This window comes from Astatotilapia calliptera, chromosome 9, assembly GCF_900246225.1.
Source record: "Astatotilapia calliptera chromosome 9, fAstCal1.2, whole genome shotgun sequence".
Taxonomy (NCBI): Eukaryota; Metazoa; Chordata; class Actinopteri; order Cichliformes; family Cichlidae; genus Astatotilapia; species Astatotilapia calliptera.
The window spans coordinates 31,607,003-31,626,795 of record NC_039310.1 but is presented as its reverse complement, the minus strand read 5'-3'; the positions used below and the strand labels follow the sequence as shown (position 1 = coordinate 31,626,795).

At 48.3% G+C, this 19,793-nt stretch overlaps 2 protein-coding genes across 2 annotated transcripts in view; one reads left to right on the top strand and one right to left on the bottom strand.

Annotated features, from left to right (window-relative positions):
• Positions 1-11,598, top strand: part of LOC113028841 (dynein heavy chain 5, axonemal-like) — a 13,372-nt gene extending 1,774 nt beyond the window's left edge. The window contains exons 4-31 of the mRNA XM_026179282.1: positions 79-237; positions 318-474; positions 574-719; positions 1,043-1,177; positions 2,086-2,187; positions 2,257-2,370; positions 3,106-3,273; positions 3,357-3,461; positions 3,946-4,059; positions 4,141-4,317; positions 4,543-4,737; positions 4,813-4,968; positions 5,044-5,226; positions 5,526-5,696; positions 6,490-6,741; positions 6,833-6,959; positions 7,039-7,310; positions 7,379-7,543; positions 7,844-8,061; positions 8,189-8,244; positions 8,339-8,460; positions 8,578-8,728; positions 8,856-9,055; positions 9,138-9,326; positions 9,927-10,059; positions 10,131-10,339; positions 10,415-10,636; positions 10,916-11,598. Of these exons, the coding sequence (XP_026035067.1) occupies positions 79-237; positions 318-474; positions 574-719; positions 1,043-1,177; positions 2,086-2,187; positions 2,257-2,370; positions 3,106-3,273; positions 3,357-3,461; positions 3,946-4,059; positions 4,141-4,317; positions 4,543-4,737; positions 4,813-4,968; positions 5,044-5,226; positions 5,526-5,696; positions 6,490-6,741; positions 6,833-6,959; positions 7,039-7,310; positions 7,379-7,543; positions 7,844-8,061; positions 8,189-8,244; positions 8,339-8,460; positions 8,578-8,728; positions 8,856-9,055; positions 9,138-9,326; positions 9,927-10,059; positions 10,131-10,339; positions 10,415-10,636; positions 10,916-11,149 (4,632 nt within the window). The 3' untranslated portion in view covers positions 11,150-11,598. The remainder of the gene's footprint in view (positions 1-78; positions 238-317; positions 475-573; positions 720-1,042; positions 1,178-2,085; positions 2,188-2,256; positions 2,371-3,105; positions 3,274-3,356; positions 3,462-3,945; positions 4,060-4,140; positions 4,318-4,542; positions 4,738-4,812; positions 4,969-5,043; positions 5,227-5,525; positions 5,697-6,489; positions 6,742-6,832; positions 6,960-7,038; positions 7,311-7,378; positions 7,544-7,843; positions 8,062-8,188; positions 8,245-8,338; positions 8,461-8,577; positions 8,729-8,855; positions 9,056-9,137; positions 9,327-9,926; positions 10,060-10,130; positions 10,340-10,414; positions 10,637-10,915) is intronic.
• Positions 11,599-13,126: 1,528 nt separating this feature from the next.
• Positions 13,127-18,993, bottom strand: cavin4b (caveolae associated protein 4b). Its single transcript, XM_026180550.1, has 2 exons — positions 18,298-18,993; positions 13,127-14,804 (listed from the first exon to the last, which is right to left on the bottom strand). The coding sequence occupies exons 1-2, from the start codon at positions 18,658-18,660 to the stop codon at positions 14,226-14,228; spliced, it is 942 nt and encodes a 313-aa protein (XP_026036335.1). The 5' UTR covers positions 18,661-18,993; the 3' UTR covers positions 13,127-14,225.
• Between the last annotated feature and the right edge of the window lie 800 nt (positions 18,994-19,793).

Sequence of the window (19,793 nt, the reverse complement as noted above, 5' to 3'; positions counted from 1 at the left end):
AGCTGGTGGAGCCAAAGGCTCCGTCCTCCTAAGAATTACTGTTTCTCATCAGTGACCTTTGACCTCTGCCCTGAACAGTTCCCAGGTCTGATTTCCGGCTGCACAGTGGACTGGTTCCAGCGTTGGCCTCAGGACGCCCTCATCGCTGTATCGCATCACTTCCTGTCTCAGTACCAGGACCTCCGCTGCTCAGAGGACGTCAAGCAAAGCATTGTGGTTACCATGGGAACCTTCCAGGTAGCGCTCCCACAATAATCTGGTAGCTTATAATTGCCAGCGTATTGAGCGGACTGATCACATGACCGAGATGTTCACAGGACCTGGTGGCAGAGAAGTGTGGCGAGTATTTCGAGCGTTTCCGCCGCCAGACGTTTGTGACGCCAAAGTCCTACCTGTCCTTCATCGACAGCTACAAGCTGGTCTACACGGAGAAGATCGCTCACGTCGGCACGCTGGCCGAGCGCATGCAGACAGGTGAGCATGGTTTGATGGGAGGGGCTAAACCGTCCTGTACTTCCTGTCTCAGGTGGAGAGGCGAGCTGATGCTGCGCATGCTTGTGATGCTTCCTGCAGGTCTCTGTAAACTGATGGAGGCGGAGCAGTCGGTGTCTCAGCTCTCTGAGGAGCTGCTGGTGAAGGAGAAGGAGCTCGCCGTCGCCTCCCAGAGGGCAGACCAGGTCCTGCAGGAGGTCACGGCCAAAGCTCAGGCTGCCGAAAAGGTGAAAAAACATGTTTCCTGTTAGCGAGCGAGACGCGTCTGAAAGGTTTATTAGCCTGTTATGAAACATAAAGCTAACGTGAAGGAGCCTCAGACGCTGTTTGTCATCATGTTACTGAACAGAAGTGCAGAGCGACGAGGAAACAACATGTGAAACGTTGAGTGATGGTCACAGATGAGTCTGACTCTGGGGTGAACCTCTGACGTCCTCCGTTTGTGCTACACAGTCTTCATTGGCATTTTTCTTTTAATTACATGTAAACCGGGAGCTTTACAAGTGGGCGGAGTCAGCTAGCGGTTTAATGCCCCGCTCTGTGGTTACAGGTGAAGCAGCAGGTGCAGAAGGTGAAGGATAAAGCTCAGCTCATCGTGGACGAGATCGAAGCCGATAAAATGGCAGCAGAGTCCAAACTGGAGGCTGCGAAACCGGCTCTGCAGGCTGCTGAGGCCGCCCTACAGGTTACACTCAGTCCTCCATTGTATTTACACGTCCTCCACAGAGCGCTCAGGTCAGAGCGACGTAAGCTTCATCAGCAGATGGCGAGCGGCCGTGTGTCCGTCTGTTTGCTGTGACCACGTGGACTCGTCCACTGAGTGTTTACATGACTTTACACGAGCTTCAGGTGGGCGACAACAGAAGAGTCAAAGCTTCACTGGCTTCAGTTTGACTCAAACTAAAGTAAAAACTGAAACAAAAGAAGAAGACGATCACAGAGAAACAATCTTAGCTGAAACGTCCGTGTGTGCTCACAGGTTTGAGGCCGTGTTCACTCATGTACACACTCAGTGTGTCTGCATGACAGTAAACAGAGCTGGTCCTGTGACACCTGCTCACAGTTACATCTGTGTTACAATAATAATACAAAGAACAAAAAGCAGCTGAAACTGTCCGTCCATGTTCTGCTGCTTCTCAGCAGCCACCTCCAAACCAGAGCAGCACCTGCATCCCTCAGGTGATGGAGCAGGCCACCTCCGTCCACATGTTGAACGATGATAATGATAGAGTGTGTGATGGTGTCAGTGAGACTGGTCACCAGTGTCAGCTTCAATGGTGCAGTGTGTACTGGGTGGTAGTCCCACGGTGGAGGGCCCAGTGGACCGCTCTGAAACTAAGCTGCTAAAATCTGACCTGTAAAGTAAAAGCATGTGAAGCCGGCTCTGAGCACCGTTCATGAGAAAACCTCAGAGACCATCAAAGCTCCTGCAGACAAACAACAAGCGTTAAACGACCTGCCTGCATGTTTCTACCACACGCTGTCCTCCTGTGATCTGAGTGAAGCTCAGACTCACATGTTGTCCCCGTGTGCTGTTTGCTCGTCATCATCATGTGTCACGTGTTCAGCCTCAGAGTTTGTCTCTGTGTGCAGACCATCAAACCAGCAGACATCTCCACGGTGAGGAAGCTGCAGAAGCCTCCTCATCTCATCATGAGGATCATGGACGCCGTGCTGCTGCTGTTCCAGAGAAAGGTCACAGTCGGAGCCTGAAACGTTCCCTCAGAGTCACGACATGCTTTATAAATCTGTCATCTTTCTCAGGTCGACGCCGTGACCTCTGACCCCGAACGACCTTGTCCCAGACCGTCGTGGGCCGAGGCGATGAAGCTGATGCAGAACTCAGCCTTCCTCAGCACCCTGCTCAACTTCAGCAAGGTCACACACACACACACACACACACACACACACACACACACACACACACACACACACACACACACACACACGCACGCAGACACACACACACACACACACACACACACAGACACTGGTATTATTATACTTGTTCCAGCTGCAGCATAAACCTGAGTTTGAATGAGTCCTCATGTTCATGAAGCTTCACTCTTTTGAAGAAGTGACAGATGGACACACTCTGACCTCACACACTCAGATGTGTGTGTTTGTGTCTGTGTGTCTGTGTGTGTGTGTGTGTGTGTGTCTGTGTGTGTGTGTGTGTGTGTGTTTGTGTGTGTGTGTTTGTGTGTGTGTGTTTGTGTGTGTGTGTGTGTGTTTGTGTGTGTGTGTGTCAGGGGAAACTCCCCTCTCATGTTCTCATCACCTACTGTCTCTCTCCGTGTGTCACATACCTGCTAAGTTGTGGATCTCTGAGGTCGGCGCTCCGCCTGGAGAACCTCGGAGCATCAGCTGATCCACCCGTCTGCTCTCTGTCATTATAAAGTCCTGCTTTATGTTTATGTTTATATTATTATATTATCATAAGATTCTGTTTACTTTGACATGATCGTGATAAAACATAAAGACAGGAAATGCAGCAAGAAGCCAAACAGACATCCCGCTGCAGTAAAATGATTCTAAGTTGGTAGATCTGCACTGAGAGCAGATTTCATGAACGCATGAACTGAGGTGATGTTTGACGTCTCGGTGCTGCAGGACTCCATCACAGAGGAGGTGGTGGAGCTGCTCGCTCCTTACCTCCACATGGACGACTACAACATGGAGACGGCCAAGAGGATCTGTGGGAACGTGGCGGGGCTCTGCTCCTGGACTCAGGCCATGGTCGACTTCTTCAGCATCAACAAGGAGGTTCTTCCTCTGAAGGTGAACGCAGAGCTGTCAGTATCCATGAGAGCAGGAGCCAGCCTGACACAGGCGCTCATTATAGTGTGTGTGTGTGTGCGCAGGCTAACCTGGCCATGCAGGAGGCCCGTCTGCTGGTGGCTCAGGCTGAACTCACTAAGGCTCAGGAACAGCTGGATGCTAAACAGCTGGAGCTGGACGCGGTGCAGGTAAAGTGTGTTTGTGTTCCCGCTCTCAGACTGTCGTCTTTAATAAAGACTGAACTGAAGTCAGTCAAATCTCTAATCATGAGGCAGTTTCCTGTTTCACTGTCACTGCAGGTTTTCGACTCTCTTCAGTTTTATTTGGGTTCAAAGTCTTGTAGAGTTTCTGTGCACAGCAGCATTTCAGCCTTCCTCTGTTTTGGTGGTTAAACAGCAGCCGTAACAAGAAATGAGGGAAAATACAAACTTCATGGTCACTGATTTGTTGATTTTATGGTTTATTGAGTATTGAACCTTCTGAGAATCATGACCATCTGTAGTTCAGCAGTTTGCTATCAGTTAAATCCGTCTTTGTGAAACTCGCTGACTCGTTTGGACACTTTAGGTTTTCGTCTCCACTCATTTGGCTCTCTCTTCTCTTTGCACTGATAACATTTTAATCGATTATTATGTTTAAAGTTTGGTAAATGTGTCTGATCTGGACCTTCAGGCGCTTTACGACGCTGCCATGAAGGAGAAGCAGGACCTGGAGGATGACGCCCAGGCCTGCCGCCGGAAGATGGCCAACGCTCGCGCTCTGATCGACGGCCTGGGAGGAGAAAAGGTCAGCTTCTACCTTCCATCCATCTAACGGTTCATTGGTCCGTCGTTCCTTCATCTCACACCTCGTCTTGTTGTGCCTCAGGTCCGTTGGACCGACAGCAGCGCGGGGTTTCAGACTCAGATCAAACACCTGGTGGGGGACGTCCTTCTGGCCACAGGCTTCCTGTCCTACGCCGGCCCCTTTAACCAGGAGTACCGCAGCCTGCTGCTGACGCTGTGGAGGAAAGAGATGGAGGAGAAGCTCCTCCCCTTCAGTCCCGTAAGATGTCACAGCTGAACGTTTACACAGAGAATCCACAGACAGTAGGAGTGTGTCCCAGAGACACAGATACCTGCAGCTCAGACAAAGCAGCCATATTATTGGTCAGATGATGAAACACATCACAGCCGCCTTGTTTCTGTTGGTTCTTAAACACGAGGAACCAAACCCTGCTGAACGAGCTCGTTCTGACCTGCTGATGATGTAACTCCGTTTCTCCTGCAGGAGCTGAACGTGATTGGTCTGCTGGTGGACAACGCCACAGTGAGCGAGTGGAACCTGCAGGGTTTACCCAGCGACGACCTGTCCATCCAGAACGGCATCGTGGTGACGAAGGCGTCCCGCTACCCGCTGCTGATAGACCCCCAGGGCCAGGGCAAGACCTGGATCCAGAACAGAGAGCGAGACCAGCAGCTGCAGGTGAGAGTGTCAGCACGTGACTCAAAGTCCGAGCGCTTCGCTGACTGTTCGTGATTTTCTTCTTCTGTGGCTCAGGTGACGTCTTTGAACCACAAATACTTCCGTTCCCACCTGGAGGACAGCCTGTCTCTTGGGCGCCCCCTGCTGCTGGAGGATGTTGGTGAGGAACTGGACCCCGTCCTGGACAACATACTGGACAAAAACTACATCAAGTCTGGCTCCACTTACAAGGTAAAACAGCTGATCTGGACCGGAGGCTAAACGAGGAAGAAGACACAGTAACGGATGTTTCTCCTCCTTCTGCAGGTGAAGGTTGGAGACAAGGAGGTGGATGTAATGAAGGGCTTCACGCTCTACATCACCACCAAGATGGCCAACCCAGCATACAGCCCTGAGGTCAGCGCCAGGACGGCCGTGGTGGACTTCACCGTCACTCAGAGAGGCCTGGAGGACCAGCTGCTGGGACGGGTCATCCTGCTGGAGAAGCAGGTCACTCCACCCGCCAGTTATCCAATCAGTGACGTAGTTAATGAGTTAGCTAGTTACATTTCCTACGGTATGTTTGAAGGCCATTGTAGCGCTCGGCACATCCACATTAAGATGTTTTACACCACACACTCATGCTGTCTGCTTTATGTTGGTGGGAACGTCTGAACCCACGTGTCCGTCCAACATCTCAGCGGAGGCCAAACAGGCCACGAACAAAGATAAAGTTTCTGTGCACTGAACTGAAGGTGGATTAAATATGCCTGCCCTCATTTTGAAATGATTCCCGTGTTCTGATGAAGGAGATGGAGGCAGAGCGAGTGAAGCTCCTGGAGGAGGTGACGTCCAACAAGAGGAAGATGCAGGAGCTGGAGGACAGCCTGCTGTTCAGGCTCACCAGCACACAGGGCTCGCTGGTGGAGGACCAGTCTCTGATCGAGGTGCTGAGCGTCACCAAGATCACCGCTCAGGAGGTACCAGCTGCTCCTTCACTGCGTCTCCTTAATTCAATTCAATTCAATTCAATTCAATTTTATTTATATAGCGCCAAATCACAACAAAAGTCACCTCAAGGCACTTCATAGATACAGAGAAAAACCCAACAATCATATGACCCCTTATGAGCAGCACTTTGGCGACAGTGGGAAGGAAAAACTCCCTTTTAACAGGAAGAAACCTCCAGCAGAACCAGGCTCAGGGAGGGGCGGGGCCATCTGCTGCGACCGGTTGGGGTGAGAGAAGGAAGACGGGATAAAAGTTATTGTCTGATGCATGTTTGTAATGTTCATCGAGGAAAACATTTAAAAATCATCAGCTGCACTCTATTAACGTCCAAGGATAAAAGTCTGCAGCTGGAATGTGAAGAATAAATCCGCTGTAAGGTGTCGCAAAATGGGGGGGGGGGGGGGGCGCCCCCTAGGGGAGGCGCAGAGCCCTTGCGGGGGGGGGGGGGGGGGCACAGTATGAATAAAATTAAATAAATAAAATAAATAAAATAAATGAATTAAAAAAAAGTGGGAGCAGCGCTGGGCTCTTCAAATCACGGACGAACAGTATCCCACATTCTTGATTTTTAGTTCACAAACACTTGTTGTAATGACTAACTGCTCCTGACATGTTGGAGATGTTTGCTCTTTATACAGTAAAGTTACAGCAGGATACAAATAACATCAAGCTGATCCTGCCACGATTTGTTCCCCCGGTTCAAATCACAGACAAACAGTATCCCACAGCTGTAGGTCCTGTCTGAGTCCTTTTATCTTCCAGGTAAGTGAGAAGCTGACGGTTGCCGCGGAGACAGAGGTGAAGATTAACCAGGCCAGGGAGGAGTACCGGCCAGTGGCCACCAGGGGGAGCATCCTCTACTTCCTGATTGTGGAGATGTCGCTGGTGAACGTCATGTACCAGACGTCGCTGTGGCAGTTCCTCGGGCTTTTTGATTCGTCCATGCAGAACTCGGCCAGGTCGCAGGTCACCTCCAAACGCATTAGCAACATCATCAGCTTCCTCACTTACCAGGTGCTCCTCATCAGCGCACACCTCAGGGCTGTCCTTTCTTTCCTGTAACGTGCACTCGAGTGGAGGTTCAGGATGTTTGTCTGTCCCTCAGGTGTACCGTTACACAGCCAGAGGTCTGTACGAGGAACACAAGCTGCTCTTCACTCTGCTGTTGGCTCTAAAGATCGACCTGCAGGCCCGAATCATCTCGCACGTGGAGGTGCTCACCTTCATCAAAGGTTACCTTCTCCTCCTCCTTTCTTCTCCTGCATCCTCCAGAGTCCTTTGAGAGTGAAAGTGGTTTCTCTCTCGGTGTAGGTGGAGCCTCTCTGGACCTGAACTCTGTAGAATCGAAGCCACGGAGCTGGATCCTGGACCAGACCTGGCTGAACCTGGTGCAGCTGTCCAGCCTGCCTGCGTTCTTCCAGATTCTGAACCAGGTGAACCAGAACGAGCGCGCCTGGAAAGCGTGGTTCGACCATCCAGCGCCAGAAGACGCCCCGCTGCCCGATGGCTACGAGGAGAAGCTCGACACCTTCCGGAAGCTTCTGCTCATCCGGAGCTGGTGCCCCGACCGGACCATCGCTCAGGTCTGACTGCTGATTTGATCTGACAGAGCAGACTGGTTAATGTGGAGGCTAACAGCTGATGGTTGCAGGCGCGGCGCTACATCTCAGAGTCTCTGGGCCAACAGTACGCCGAAGGCTCGGTCCTGGACTTGGACGCCATGTTGGCAGAGAGCAACAACCGAACGCCGATGGTGTGTCTGCTGTCGATGGGCTCCGACCCGACTGAGAACATCGAGAGATTAGCCAAGAATAAGGTGAGGGCGAGCAGTGAAAGGGCGGAGGTGAACGATGATGTAATAAAAAGGAAAAACATCGGAAACTACCGAAATAATTAATACTAAGTACGAATAATATAGTCATAAATCCTATTGAAGCAAACGATCGGATATTTACTTTAAACCTAAAGAGTGCAGATGACCGGGGTACACAAGAAAATACAGAAATAATTTTTGTGTATTTATAGAAAAATTGCTGAAAGTACAGGAGCAAAAGCAAATTAAGGAAAAATACTGATTTATTTTGTTAAAGCCTAGATTTGATTTTTTTTGCTGCAGGGGGCGCCGTGCCATCCCATCTCCATGGGTCAGGGCCAAGAGGTTCACGCTCGCAGGCTATTGGCCAACAGCATGCTGGACGGCGGCTGGCTCCTCCTCCAGAACTGCCACCTGGGACTGGACTTCCTGGATGAGCTGCTGGAGACGGTCACATCAGCCGTGCCGGAGAGCGTGCACAAAGATTTCCGAGTGTGGCTGACGACCGACGTGCACCCCAGGTAACAATGACGAGGTCTGAGGTCCTGCTTTAAGTCCTGGCGGCTCCTCTGCAGGTTCACTTTACGGCACATTTAGTCTCAGCTTAAACCAGCAGAGCTGCTTGACTGTGTTTGTGTTTGTGAGCAGGTTCCCCATCACCTTCCTTCAGTCCTCCATCAAGTTCACCAATGAACCTCCTCTTGGTAGGAGACGTGATCCTGATGAACTCGTGAATTTTTATTGATCCTTCGCTGTCTTTCACTTTCCCACTTATTTTATTTTATCTGTCGGCATCAGGCATGAAAGCCGGTCTGAAGAGGACTTTTAATGGTGTCACTCAGGACCAGCTAGAGATCAGCAACCTGCCTCAGTGGAAGCCTCTGCTGTACGCTGTGGCCTTCCTCCACACCACCGTCCAGGTATCTGCCAACACCCACACGATCAGATTCATAAATCCACCGTTTCTTTGTGGAAAACAGCTCCTGTAAGATCATTCTGATGTTATCATTTCTCCTTCTTCTTCTTTATCCCATCAGGAGCGTCGTAAGTTCGGTCCGCTCGGCTGGAACATCCCCTACGAGTTCAACCAGGCAGATTTTACCTCCAGCATCCAGTTTGTGCAGAACCACCTGGACAACCTGGACGTGAAGAGAGGCGTGAACTGGAGCTGTCTGCGCTACATGCTCGGTCAGTCTCTTTAAACCTGCTCTGTTCTTTCCACCGTAACGTTTCATCCATCAGATTATGAGAGAAACCTCAAACCCTCCAGGTATCCAGAAATCTTCCTGACTCTTTCTTCACGTCTGCTCTCCAGGTGAAGTCCAGTATGGCGGTCGGGTGACGGATGACTTGGACAAACGGCTCCTCAACACGTTCACGCGTGTCTGGTTCAGTGAGAGCACCTTCAGTGAAGCTTTCTGCTTCTTTAAGGGCTACAGCATCCCTGCCAAGGCCAAGAGCATCCAGGAGGTCCTGCAGCACATCGAGGGGCTGCCGCTGGTCGACTCACCGGAGGTCCGAGCACGCTCAGAGACGGGACGCGTCCACACTGAGGCAGTACTAGCCCAGTCACATGTCACATTTCTCCTGTTTGCAGGTGTTTGGACTCCACCCCAACGCTGACATCACCTACCAGACCAACCTGGCGAATGACACGCTGAGCACCATAATCAACATCCAACCGAAGGACACCGGAGGCGGGGCCGGGGAGACCAGGGAGGCCAGCGTGCAGAGACTAGCCAATGAGATGCTGGAGAAGCTGCCACTTGACTACATCCCACACGAGGTGTTTGTTTAGCACCGAACGGCCGACCCAAAACTCGACGAAGAACACAATCCCACCAATCAGCCGCCAGCTAGCTTAGCTTAGCATGAATACTGGAAACAGCTGAGCTGCTGTGTAAGCAACAAGCTGCCAAGTTAAAAACAAAAATGTGCTCATGTTCAAAGCAGCTTTGTTAGGCTCAAGAAACACACGCAGCTCTGTGCAGCTCAAACAAACAGTGTACTAATACACGAGTGTCAGAGATGCAGGTGAGCAGATTTGGGTACGTTTGGACCGAGCCAGGGTAGCTGTTTCCTGTTTCTAATGTTTATGCTAAGCTAACATTATTGATCTTTGACAGGAAGTGAAAAAGAATGCAGAGATAAATATGACAAAGCACAGTGTGGTTGTACTCTAGAGCCCGGCTGCTAACCCCGACCGTCGCCCAGTGAATGATGGAAACGAGTGAATAGATTTCAGACAGCAGATTTGTCAGCGTCTGATTCTTTTAGATGAATTCAGACTTTAAATCATCAGCAGAATCTGGCATCTCTGAACCATCAAACACGAACACGTTCATGAGTCCTCTGGAGAAACATGACGTCTCTGTGTGTTTTGAAGGTCAAAGGTCAACTCCAGAAGATGGGTCCTCTTCAGCCAATGAACATCTTCCTCCGACAGGAGTTGGACCGAATGCAGCGTGTCATCAGCAGCGTACGGAGCACGCTCACTGACCTCAGACTGGCCATCGATGGTCAGTCACACGCACACACACACACACACGTTCACTGACGCTCGATGTGACTCGTGTTTCCGCCGTTGCAGGGACCATCATCATGTCTGAAGACCTGCGCGACGCCCTCGACAGCATGTTCGATGCTCGGATCCCGCGCCTGTGGCTGAGGCTCAGCTGGCCGTCGGCCACGCTCGGCTTCTGGTTCAGCGAGCTGCTGGAGAGGAACCAGCAGCTCAGCGCGTGGATCAGCGCCGGCCGGCCCAACCAGTTCTGGCTCACCGGCTTCTTCAACCCGCAGGTTGGTTCGTTGTTCCGGAAATCTGGAGTTTTGGAATTCTTCAGTTTTCTTTCCGAATGTTTTTTGTTTCTTTAGGGTTTCCTGACCGCCATGCGCCAGGAGACGACACGCTCCAACCTGTCCAGGGGCTGGGCCTTGGACACGGTCACCCTTAGCAACGATGTCACCAAGATGATGAGGGAGGACGTCTCAGCTCCGCCCCCTGAAGATGTGGGTGGAGTCTATATCTATGGCCTCTTTCTGGATGGAGCGGGATGGGACAGACGTGGCGCCAAACTCGTTGAGGCTCCGCCCAAAGTTTGTCTTTTTAAAATCAGTGTTTTTTTACTTAAATTAAAATAATAAACTGAAGCTTTAAAAAACTTCAGCGTTCAAAAGTCCAACGTTTTACTGTTTCTGTATTTTTTTGTAAATTAACATAAAAACATTTTAAGAGTTTTTAAAGATTCATCTAATGAAAAATTATGAATTATTAAATGATTCAGAAACTAAATCTAAACTAAAGTTTAGGAACTAAATGAAATCAAAGTATTTTTGTTTTTGCTCAGTAATAATAAGTTTGTCTCGGCCCCTCAGGTCCTCTTCACCCCCCTCCCTGTGGTCCACGTCTTCGCCGTCAGCTCAGCCAACATGGCCGACAGTAAGCGTCCCCCTGGCGGCGGGGGGGCGGTCAGCCTGTACTCGTGTCCCGTCTACAAGAAGCCTCGACGCACCGACCTGAACTTCATCTTCTCCCTGCAGCTGAGGAGCGTGCAGCCGCCCGAGCACTGGACGCTGCGAGGCGCCGCGCTGCTCTGCGACTGCAAGTGATCCAAACGTTGTTGTTCCACAGACATGGACAGACACTGACCGTGGGGCTCTGCTGCGTCTCACTCAGACCTCCCCACAGTTTCAGTTTGAGCTTTTTTATTCTGATGTTCTGATAGTTTCCATTTTTCTTCAGCACCAAACATGTTTGTAGGTTTTCAGTCTGTTAAATTTATGAAAATCAAAATGTTTCCACCGCTTCTCCCTGCAAGTCTCTAATAATAATAATAATAATAATAATAATAATAATAATAATAATAATAATAATAATAATAATAATAATAGTAACATTAATGATTGTGTATGTGACCTCACACAGTAAAGCTGATGTGAGGATCATCTCAGTTCTGGTGATTGTACGAACTTAATGCATAAAATAATAATTTGTTTTAATTAAAAAATTTTCCATCTGTCATTTCCTGAGTGTTTCAAAATAAAAGTCCTGTCTTTCATGTTTTGAATGTGAGGCTGTTCCTGTGATGCCTTCAAATCTGGTTCAGTCTGCAGTTTTTTACAGTTCAGAGCCAAAGTGACTCAAATATTTACTTAAAAGAGGTTGTTGTTCGTCTGGGTTTTCCTGCTCAGCAGCGCTAAACAGGCAAAACGCACAAACAGAAAGAAACAGGAAAATATGTGTTTCTGTGAACAACGCAGCAGCAAAATGAAAGACCAGGATTTATTTTTTAATGATTGACAAAAACATTAAATGATCATGTTTATTTTCACATAAATGTTCCATCGGTCCTTCTTTTAGAAGAAGTTTAGAAATTAAAAATACTAATAACACAGCAGGAAAAAGCCGACAGCACGAGTCCTGAAAGGCTTAAAGAGAAAATAAACGCACAAAGAATGAAACAAAAAGGCACAAAACCTCAAAACAAGAGTGAATTAAATCTGACCGACACACAAAGATGCTAAAAGCCCCAAACATGAACCTGTGAGGTCATTAATGCCTGTGTGTGTGTGGGTGTACATGTTTACATGTCTTTGTGGGGACCAACATGCCCGTCCCCACAAGTTTGAAGACATTTTTGGGACTCAGGATGTGGTTTTAGTGTCAGGGACAGTCGGGTCAGGGTTAGGCATTCAGTCTTAATGGTTAGAGTAAAAGGCTGAGGAGAGCATGATGTCAAATAGATGTCCCCACAAGAATATGAAAACACAACCGTGTGTGTGTGTTACTGTGAATTTGTGAGACAAGTGAAGATTTCAGAATCAGTGAGAAATGTTTCACTTCCTGTTGGTGAAGAAGAGCAGACTCCTCTTCACCAACAGAAATGAAGAAGCTCTTATTTTGACGAGCTCAGCCACGAGCAGAGGCGACCCTGCAGAGGTGAAGGTCACAGTCAGAATCAGCGCCAGAGAACCGCACGAGGACGGCCTCACTGGTCACGGCTGAGTTCATTATGTGATGGTAACAAGCTGATTATTACAGAACAGGAAACACACGTCTGCTCATCAAACACCAGCTGCTGCTGCTTTTATCAGTCTGACAACAAAACCTCACAAGAAAGAAGTTTGTGTGAGTTTGCAGCGTTCCTCTAAACTGAAAACTAAAACAGACTGAAAATGGGAGCATGCAGCCGCACTCGAGAGTCAGGCAGCTTAAATGTGTTTGTCTTCATCTGTAGTTACGTTTCATTGGCTGGAAATGTGCTAACTGGAATCATTCATGAGTCCAGATGAACATAAACAAGTGTTTACTGCTCCACGCTGCACGAATCTGAGTCAAAATCACTCGGACGCGCCCACGTAGGCATTCCACTAAAACCATGTGACCACCTTTAAACCTGTCGTGAATATAATTTTAGACTTTTCACTTTATTTTGAAAGAACACGTTTGCAGGAAGTGCGGCTGCTGCAGAAACTCTTCACTTTTCACTGGCTTTAATCTTGAAGGTTTCTCCAGATGTGGAACATTCATGCTAAACATTCAACATCTGACGACCGTCTCCGTGTAAAACACTGACAAACTCAAACTTTATACGGTAACTGACAGATTTATTCCTCCATTTTCAGGCTTTTCACAATGAACTTGGATTAGTTTGATGCTTTTATTCACGTTGGTGAATAAAACCAGCCAAGAGGCTGATTCCTGCAGAGGAGGAGGCAGAGTGGAGGAATCTGCAGGTCTCTAACACACAATCATAACGAGCACATAATAAAACCAGGATCCCCCCGATCGACTCTTTTAGCCTGTTTCCTCTGGATCGAAGAGGATCTAACAAACCCCAGCTTCTGCTGGGACATCATGGGAGGAAAAAGATGGCTGCCGTGTTGCTGTTTCCTGTCTTACACCAGCGTTATACTTCCTGTATCTGTTTTCAATCAGAGGATGAACTTAAAGCTTTCAGTCTGCTCTACAACCCACCACCTATCCACACGTGTGCTAAGTGACTGGAAATCAGTAAAACTTCTACCAGACTTTAGTAAATGTTGCATTAAGATGAGCAGACAGATTTTAATCTCAGCATCGCAGATTTTTCAGGACACTGGAAGAGTTCCTGCCATGGATTTAGATGTTAGTGTTGTGTGGATGATCCCATTCTGTGATCTTTGTGTTACTAACACTGATGCTTTTACACTTTAGGACCCTCGAGACCTCTGCTGCTCAGCTGTCCTGATCGCTGCCTCCACTTTAACCAGAGGCTGTAACCTCTGATCATTTCACCTGCACCGACAGCAAAACTCTTCTCCAGAACCAAACGTGCCATAAACCCATCACAGCTTCATCATCAGCTCAGTCTCAGCAACATGCAGACGACCGAGCAGCAGAAACTCTGCAGGGAACGTCTGAAGTCTGTTCTTCAGTTTTCCCAGCTCACTGTTTATTGAACACGAGACCGAAAAATAACTTCACTCGGGATTTGATGGTAAATGTCCAGAAGCACACTTGCTCTCAGGAGCCGGGTTTGATGTTCAGTCTGATTGGATCTGTTCTCTGCTCGCTTCCTTCAAGTGTTCAACACAAAATAATCTTTATTTTATTTTTTAATGAATCATTTATTCTTGTACAGCTACCCAAAAACCTTCCTCTCAGTGTGTCTCAGAAGTCCAAAGAAAGGGCGCAGATCTGGTTTTAGGACAGCTGCTTCATGTCGTACATCGGCACCTCAGATCCCTCCGCTCTGCCCTCGTCTTCGGCCGGCCTGGCAGCGTGAGGGCTGGTCTTGCGGCCCTTGGGAGGAGGGACGGGCAGAGCTCCTTCCGTGACGCCCTCGGCTCCCTCCTGGCCCTCTGCCACAGTCCTCTCCTTCTTCAGGTTGAGCTTGGCTGGGACACTCTTGGTGATGGTGTCCTTCAGCTTCTCTCCCGACTGCTTCAGCCTTTCGCCGGACTGGCGGATCTTCTCGCGCCTCTCGGCCGTCACGATGCGCTCGCCGAGTTTGTTCACCTTGGTGCCCAGGTTCTCGCGGGTCTTGCTCATGTTCTCCTTGGAGAAGGTGGCTTTGAAGCTCTCGATGCGCGTCAGCCCCGTCTTCTTTATGCGGCTGGCTGCCGAGGAGTCGGCCTCCTCCACCACCATGTACTCCTCGTCCGACTCTGGAGGGAGCTCGAACTTGTCGGGCTCCACCTCGGCACTGGCCCGGGCCCCGCCGCTGCTGCTGGGCTCCTCTGGCTCGTTTCCCGGGGCGACAGATTTCACCTCCTGGTCACCCTGAGAAACAGAGAGAGAGAGAGTGAGAGAGAGAGCAAAGAACAAGCTTGAAAACAAACCGATTCAATGGTCCATGTCTTTTGGTGGACAAAGTTCAGCAGTGATGTCAGATGTAATTGTGTCTTTGTATGAAGTGTGTCATGCAGACTTGTGCTGGGCCGTGATCCTGCATCCAGAAATAACCTGCAGCACCTGTTTCTGCAGCTCAGCGCGCGCCTGCAGGAAGCTAATATCTGCTAGCAGCGCAGAGCAACACGGGATCGCTTTCAGCTCCAGGCTGCGTCATGCCGTGCATCTGTCTGTAACTCTGAGATCAGGTTACGCAGAAAAGCATTCATACTGGGAGCTGCCCAGTAAGCCTGCAGTCTGACCCCACATAGCAAACACCAGCAGCAGGTGTGCTGCTTAAACCAGCCTCCAGTTCAATCAACTCAATGAAAACAGTCCAGATGAGACTGTTTATAATGTTGATCTGTAGTGATGTAGATGTGCTGTGAGCATCATGTGCAGCAGTTTGGACACCAGAGCGGAAAAGAGCCGATCAGGAAATCCGAGCCGCCGTCCTGTCGTCTCAGGAAGCTGAAGTTCATACTTTGACGATGGGATCCATAAACGTTGGGCTCAAGTTACTTTGAAATGTCGCGTTCACTGAATGCAGATCACATGGAAATGAATCTAATGAGCAACATGATCCATGAAACATGGAATCCAATCTGATTACTTATGGAGGGTTTAAAAACAAACATCAAAGCTGAACTGATGTTACAAAATGTTCAGATTCTGAAAACTCTTTTTATATTCAGCTTTTACATTTGGTCGACTTTAATCAGTTACACGAACACTGTTATTGCCGTCACACTGTTTATTCCTCATCAGTCTGTTTGATGTTGTAAAAAATGTTTTTCACGACATTTTTTAATGTTTCTGTTCCCAAACTGCTCAGACATCTTCGACTTATTTGTCTGAATAATGTGAATAATCCTGCAGTTAAACCCAAATGAACCTGTTACTTAACTTGTAGTTAGCATGCTAACAGAAGCATCACAGATGTGACACCTGATATGTTTGAGCTGACATTTCCACAGCTCTGATGAACACAGCACACTCAGAGCTGAGCTTCACAGCAGGAAGCAGCTAATGAACGGTAAAAACTCAGCCTCTAAATCGCTCTGATCATCCTGCTGTCGTCGGGTTCATCTGTGCACAAACAGACTGTGAGGCTGTTTGATGCTGAACACACAGCAGTGACTGTGTGCAGCTTTCTGAGGTCATCTTTCCTGAGCTGAGACCAGGACTGAAACCTGAGCTGGATGGACTCGTCCAACAGCAAACAGTTTAACCATTTGACTCATTCTTTGTGGTTAAAAAAAGGAAACTCTGGGACCTCTCTGCTCTGCCAGACTGCAGGAGTAAGGGCCAAATATGGAGGGTTGAAGGCTATGAGCCCATCTGACCTCCTGACATGGGTTGTGTGCTGAGTCCCCACAGCTTTTGCTTCCACTGGGAGGATTTCCTCCATCAGTCTAACTGGGAGCAGGCAGCAGCTAATGAAATGGTTCATAGCCAGAGAGAATGAGGGAGGGCAGACAACTATATTAGGAGATGGAGGAGCTGCAGACTCAGAATAACCTGGTTTGTCAGCAGTCAGCTGGCTCAGTCACTTACAGTACAGCAGCTCTGTGAGCTCAACACGCTTCATTTTCTTCTTACTGCTGTGGAAAAGAAGCAGCTGGGAGGTGTTTCCTAAAGAGGCCTTGGTGGATGTGACTGCCTGCTGTGTAAAAGTCACAGCTCTACATGAGAGGGAACTCCACAGTCACAGTGTCGTTTATTTAGTCAGAGTGTGATCGTCACTCATTAAGTCTCTGAGAGCTTCAGGATGAGCACAACCCACCAAACATCAGCGTTCGTCTAAGAACCGAGAAAGTAGCATCACAGGATCTAAAAACTCGAGTTAATGTGAAAATTCACAAAACGTAAACAAGCATGGAAGTCTTTCCTATTTCTGCTTCCATCCCACACGGCGTGATGTTTGCATTTCTGTGTGGCCTCACTGACGGGACTGCAACCTGACGCAGTAACAGAACCACGCCCTGCAGTCCCCGCACTAGCTTACATGCTAACTTGAATGCTGAATTCACTGCGTCACTTAAAGTGAATGTTTTAATGTTTAACAAGTGCTTAAATCAGCTGATTCTTCACACAGTGAACTAAAAGCAATGCTCTTTGATGAATTAGGTTTCATTGTGTAACGAAGCATCAGTGTCTCTTTATTGCATAAAATTCACAAATGTGTGTTTGCATCTTTGAGCGTTGCTGGTTTAACAGCTCGTCTTTGTGTAAAAGTTTTGCCCAACTCAGTTATAAAAAGATAAATAATAATCTTTTTATAACTGTTAATAATAATAATGATAATCTGAAATCAGTCCTCTTTTACTTTAGTTTTCTAAAGTACATGACTCGCTGTGAGCTTCAGGTCTGTGCGGTAACCTTTCAGCACACTGAAGCTTATCCAGGGCTAAAATAACCGCGTCACTGTCATGCTGCCAGCTGCTAACTGTGAAGGCCAAAGAAGTAAAATGAATCCCGGTGTGCTTGTTGCTATTTCAAACCTCAGAGGTTGAGACTGAGACTTTCATCGGCTGGTGTGAATCTTAAAATAACTCAGATGTGAATCAACAGTGACATAAAAACAAAACGAGGTGGTCACAAACATGCTCTCAAAGAACACAACAGTCATGTTAAACTCCAGTAAAGATCACAACTGCAGCTCACTTTGAGTTTAACATCAGTGACCACCGCCCATCAACAGTTTGTGTACTTCATAAAAACATCCTCGGACTTTTCTTGGAATTAAAGACCTGGAGGTGAGCGAATGCCTAGTTTAGACATAAACCAGCTGGATCCACCTTTACAGTCGTCTTTCGTCAAACACCAGCTGGCCTTATTAACTTCTACAGTCCAAAAGTTCAGTTTGTCCCCTGATGAAACCGGCTGCCAGGATTACTGTGGACTAAAAAAAATAATGATGCAGAGGCTCAAACCCCACAGAACCCCAAAGTGAGCCAATCCATTACTCTGGCTTCTTAATAAAGACATAAAAGAAAGTCCTCTTTCTAAGATTTAGGATTCTTTGTGCTGATAAAACAATGCTAACTGCACTGGTGCTGTATGGTAGGAGCATTTCACCAGGCCACCTTTAGACACAGAACAGTGACAGAGGCTAATCCAGTCCCCCGGGCTGGTAGCTCCAAATTATATCTTTATTATTGGAATTGGTTTTGCTGGTGTTGACTGTTGACAACTGCTGATTTTGTTTGGGTTTGTCATTTCAGATCTACTGAATCAACCATCCACTGATCTTCAAACAAGAAGAACTACATCAGTAATCCCTTGGTTGGATGTCCAGAAGGACTGTTTCCAACATTCCTTGATCCATGAAGCATATTAAGAACAAGAACTTTCTGATACAGAGAACGCGTGAGAGTCTTACCTGATAAATGACCACCCTGAACTTGTTCTTGGCGAGGAGGTCACCCTGAGTGGCCTCCACCTTCTTGACCCTGATGTTCTGGTTCTCCACACGCACCCTGACATCCTTGATGTGCCGGCTGACCTTCCGTGTTTTCTCCAGCAGCCGGTCGACGGTAGAGCTGGTGTTGGCGTGCTCATTGGTCAGTTTGACAACGTCGGCCTGGATGGTTTTGACCGTGCTCTCCAGCTCAAGCTGACGCTCCTCCATGCGCTGCTGTGTGACCTGGACGCTGTCCATGAGGCCCGCCACGCGTTCCAGCAATGCCATGATGCTACCCGCATCATCTCCGCCACCAGTCGTCATCCCCGGTTTATCGGTCATTCTTGCTGCTTGGTTGCTGGTAATATTCTCGTTGCTTGGTCGATCGACTGTTTGTGTCCAGTGATCCAGAGATAAAAGGAACAAAGTAATGAGGAAGAGGAGGATGACTTGGACAGGCAAACTCCAGTAAAATGTACTCCAGTTAAGAGTGAAATTTGAAAGATGTGAAGAACAAAGATATGAATTCGAGGATGACTGTCGAAACACTGGGAATATCCAAAGGAAGACCTCAGAAAGGAAAATTAAAGAAAGCAGGAGGACAGGAGGACCAGATCACCCCTCTACGACTGGAGGGTGACCCTGAAACTGTTCAGATCAACTCATAGACTCCACCCTACTGGGAGAGAAAGGGAGGGGGGTGGGGGTGATCGGAGTCAAGAGGAGGGACGGAGGGAGGCTAAAAAGAGATGAGCTAAAATGCAGTGGGAGCGTTAAAGCGGAAGGTGGACCGGAGCTAAAATCCTCTTTAGTCAGTATCATAGCTGCAGTTTAAATGCACCCAGACTGTGAGACGTTACAGAGCAGTGAGGATCACGTTGATCTGACTTGGTAAGTCACGTTGAGGCCCTGAGGAACACCGAACTAGCCAAAACTTTCCATCAATCAGAGGATTTTTAAGTGGAAATGGATATTACGGGAATGCATGTGTTAATGAGCGAGAGAGATAAAGAGTGACATGGATCCCAGCTTCTCTCTGTGTTCTCGGCTGCTAAAAATACAGCGAGGGTAAAGTGACTCCCTGTGCTTCTTTGGGACGTGAGCATATTAAAAGGAATGGAAACCCCCTCCCATCTATTTCTCCACATCCATCTATCCCCCATCACCTTTTCACTTGTTCTGTCTTAATCCCTCCCTCCAGGTTTAGACGTTTTTGGCACCCCAGGCCTCCAAATGAGCATTCATGATGCTAACACTCGCCTTCACTGCCATCTTTGTTCTTGACTTGAGCCGGGTAGTCCAAGTTTGGATAAGGAAGTGGAGCAAGAGATGGGAGGAGCAAGCAGTCAACATCACGTTGTGATAGGCTGAGCTAACTTTCAGTCAAAGTGAACACATTTTAAAATCATGTCAAGCTCTGCTATCTCACATGCTAATTTTCAAACGCCAGATTTTAGTAGGAGCATGAAGAAGTG

What these genes read in the sequence shown, in the direction of transcription:
- cavin4b (XM_026180550.1), bottom strand. Translation starts at nt 18,660, where the DNA reads ATGACCGATAAACCGGGGATGACGACTGGTGGCGGAGATGATGCGGGT. An exon ending in TCAGGGTGGTCATTTATCAG is followed by an intron (nt 14,805 to 18,297) that starts GTAAGACTCTCA and finishes TCTGTTTCTCAG; the next exon opens with GGTGACCAGGAGGTGAAATC.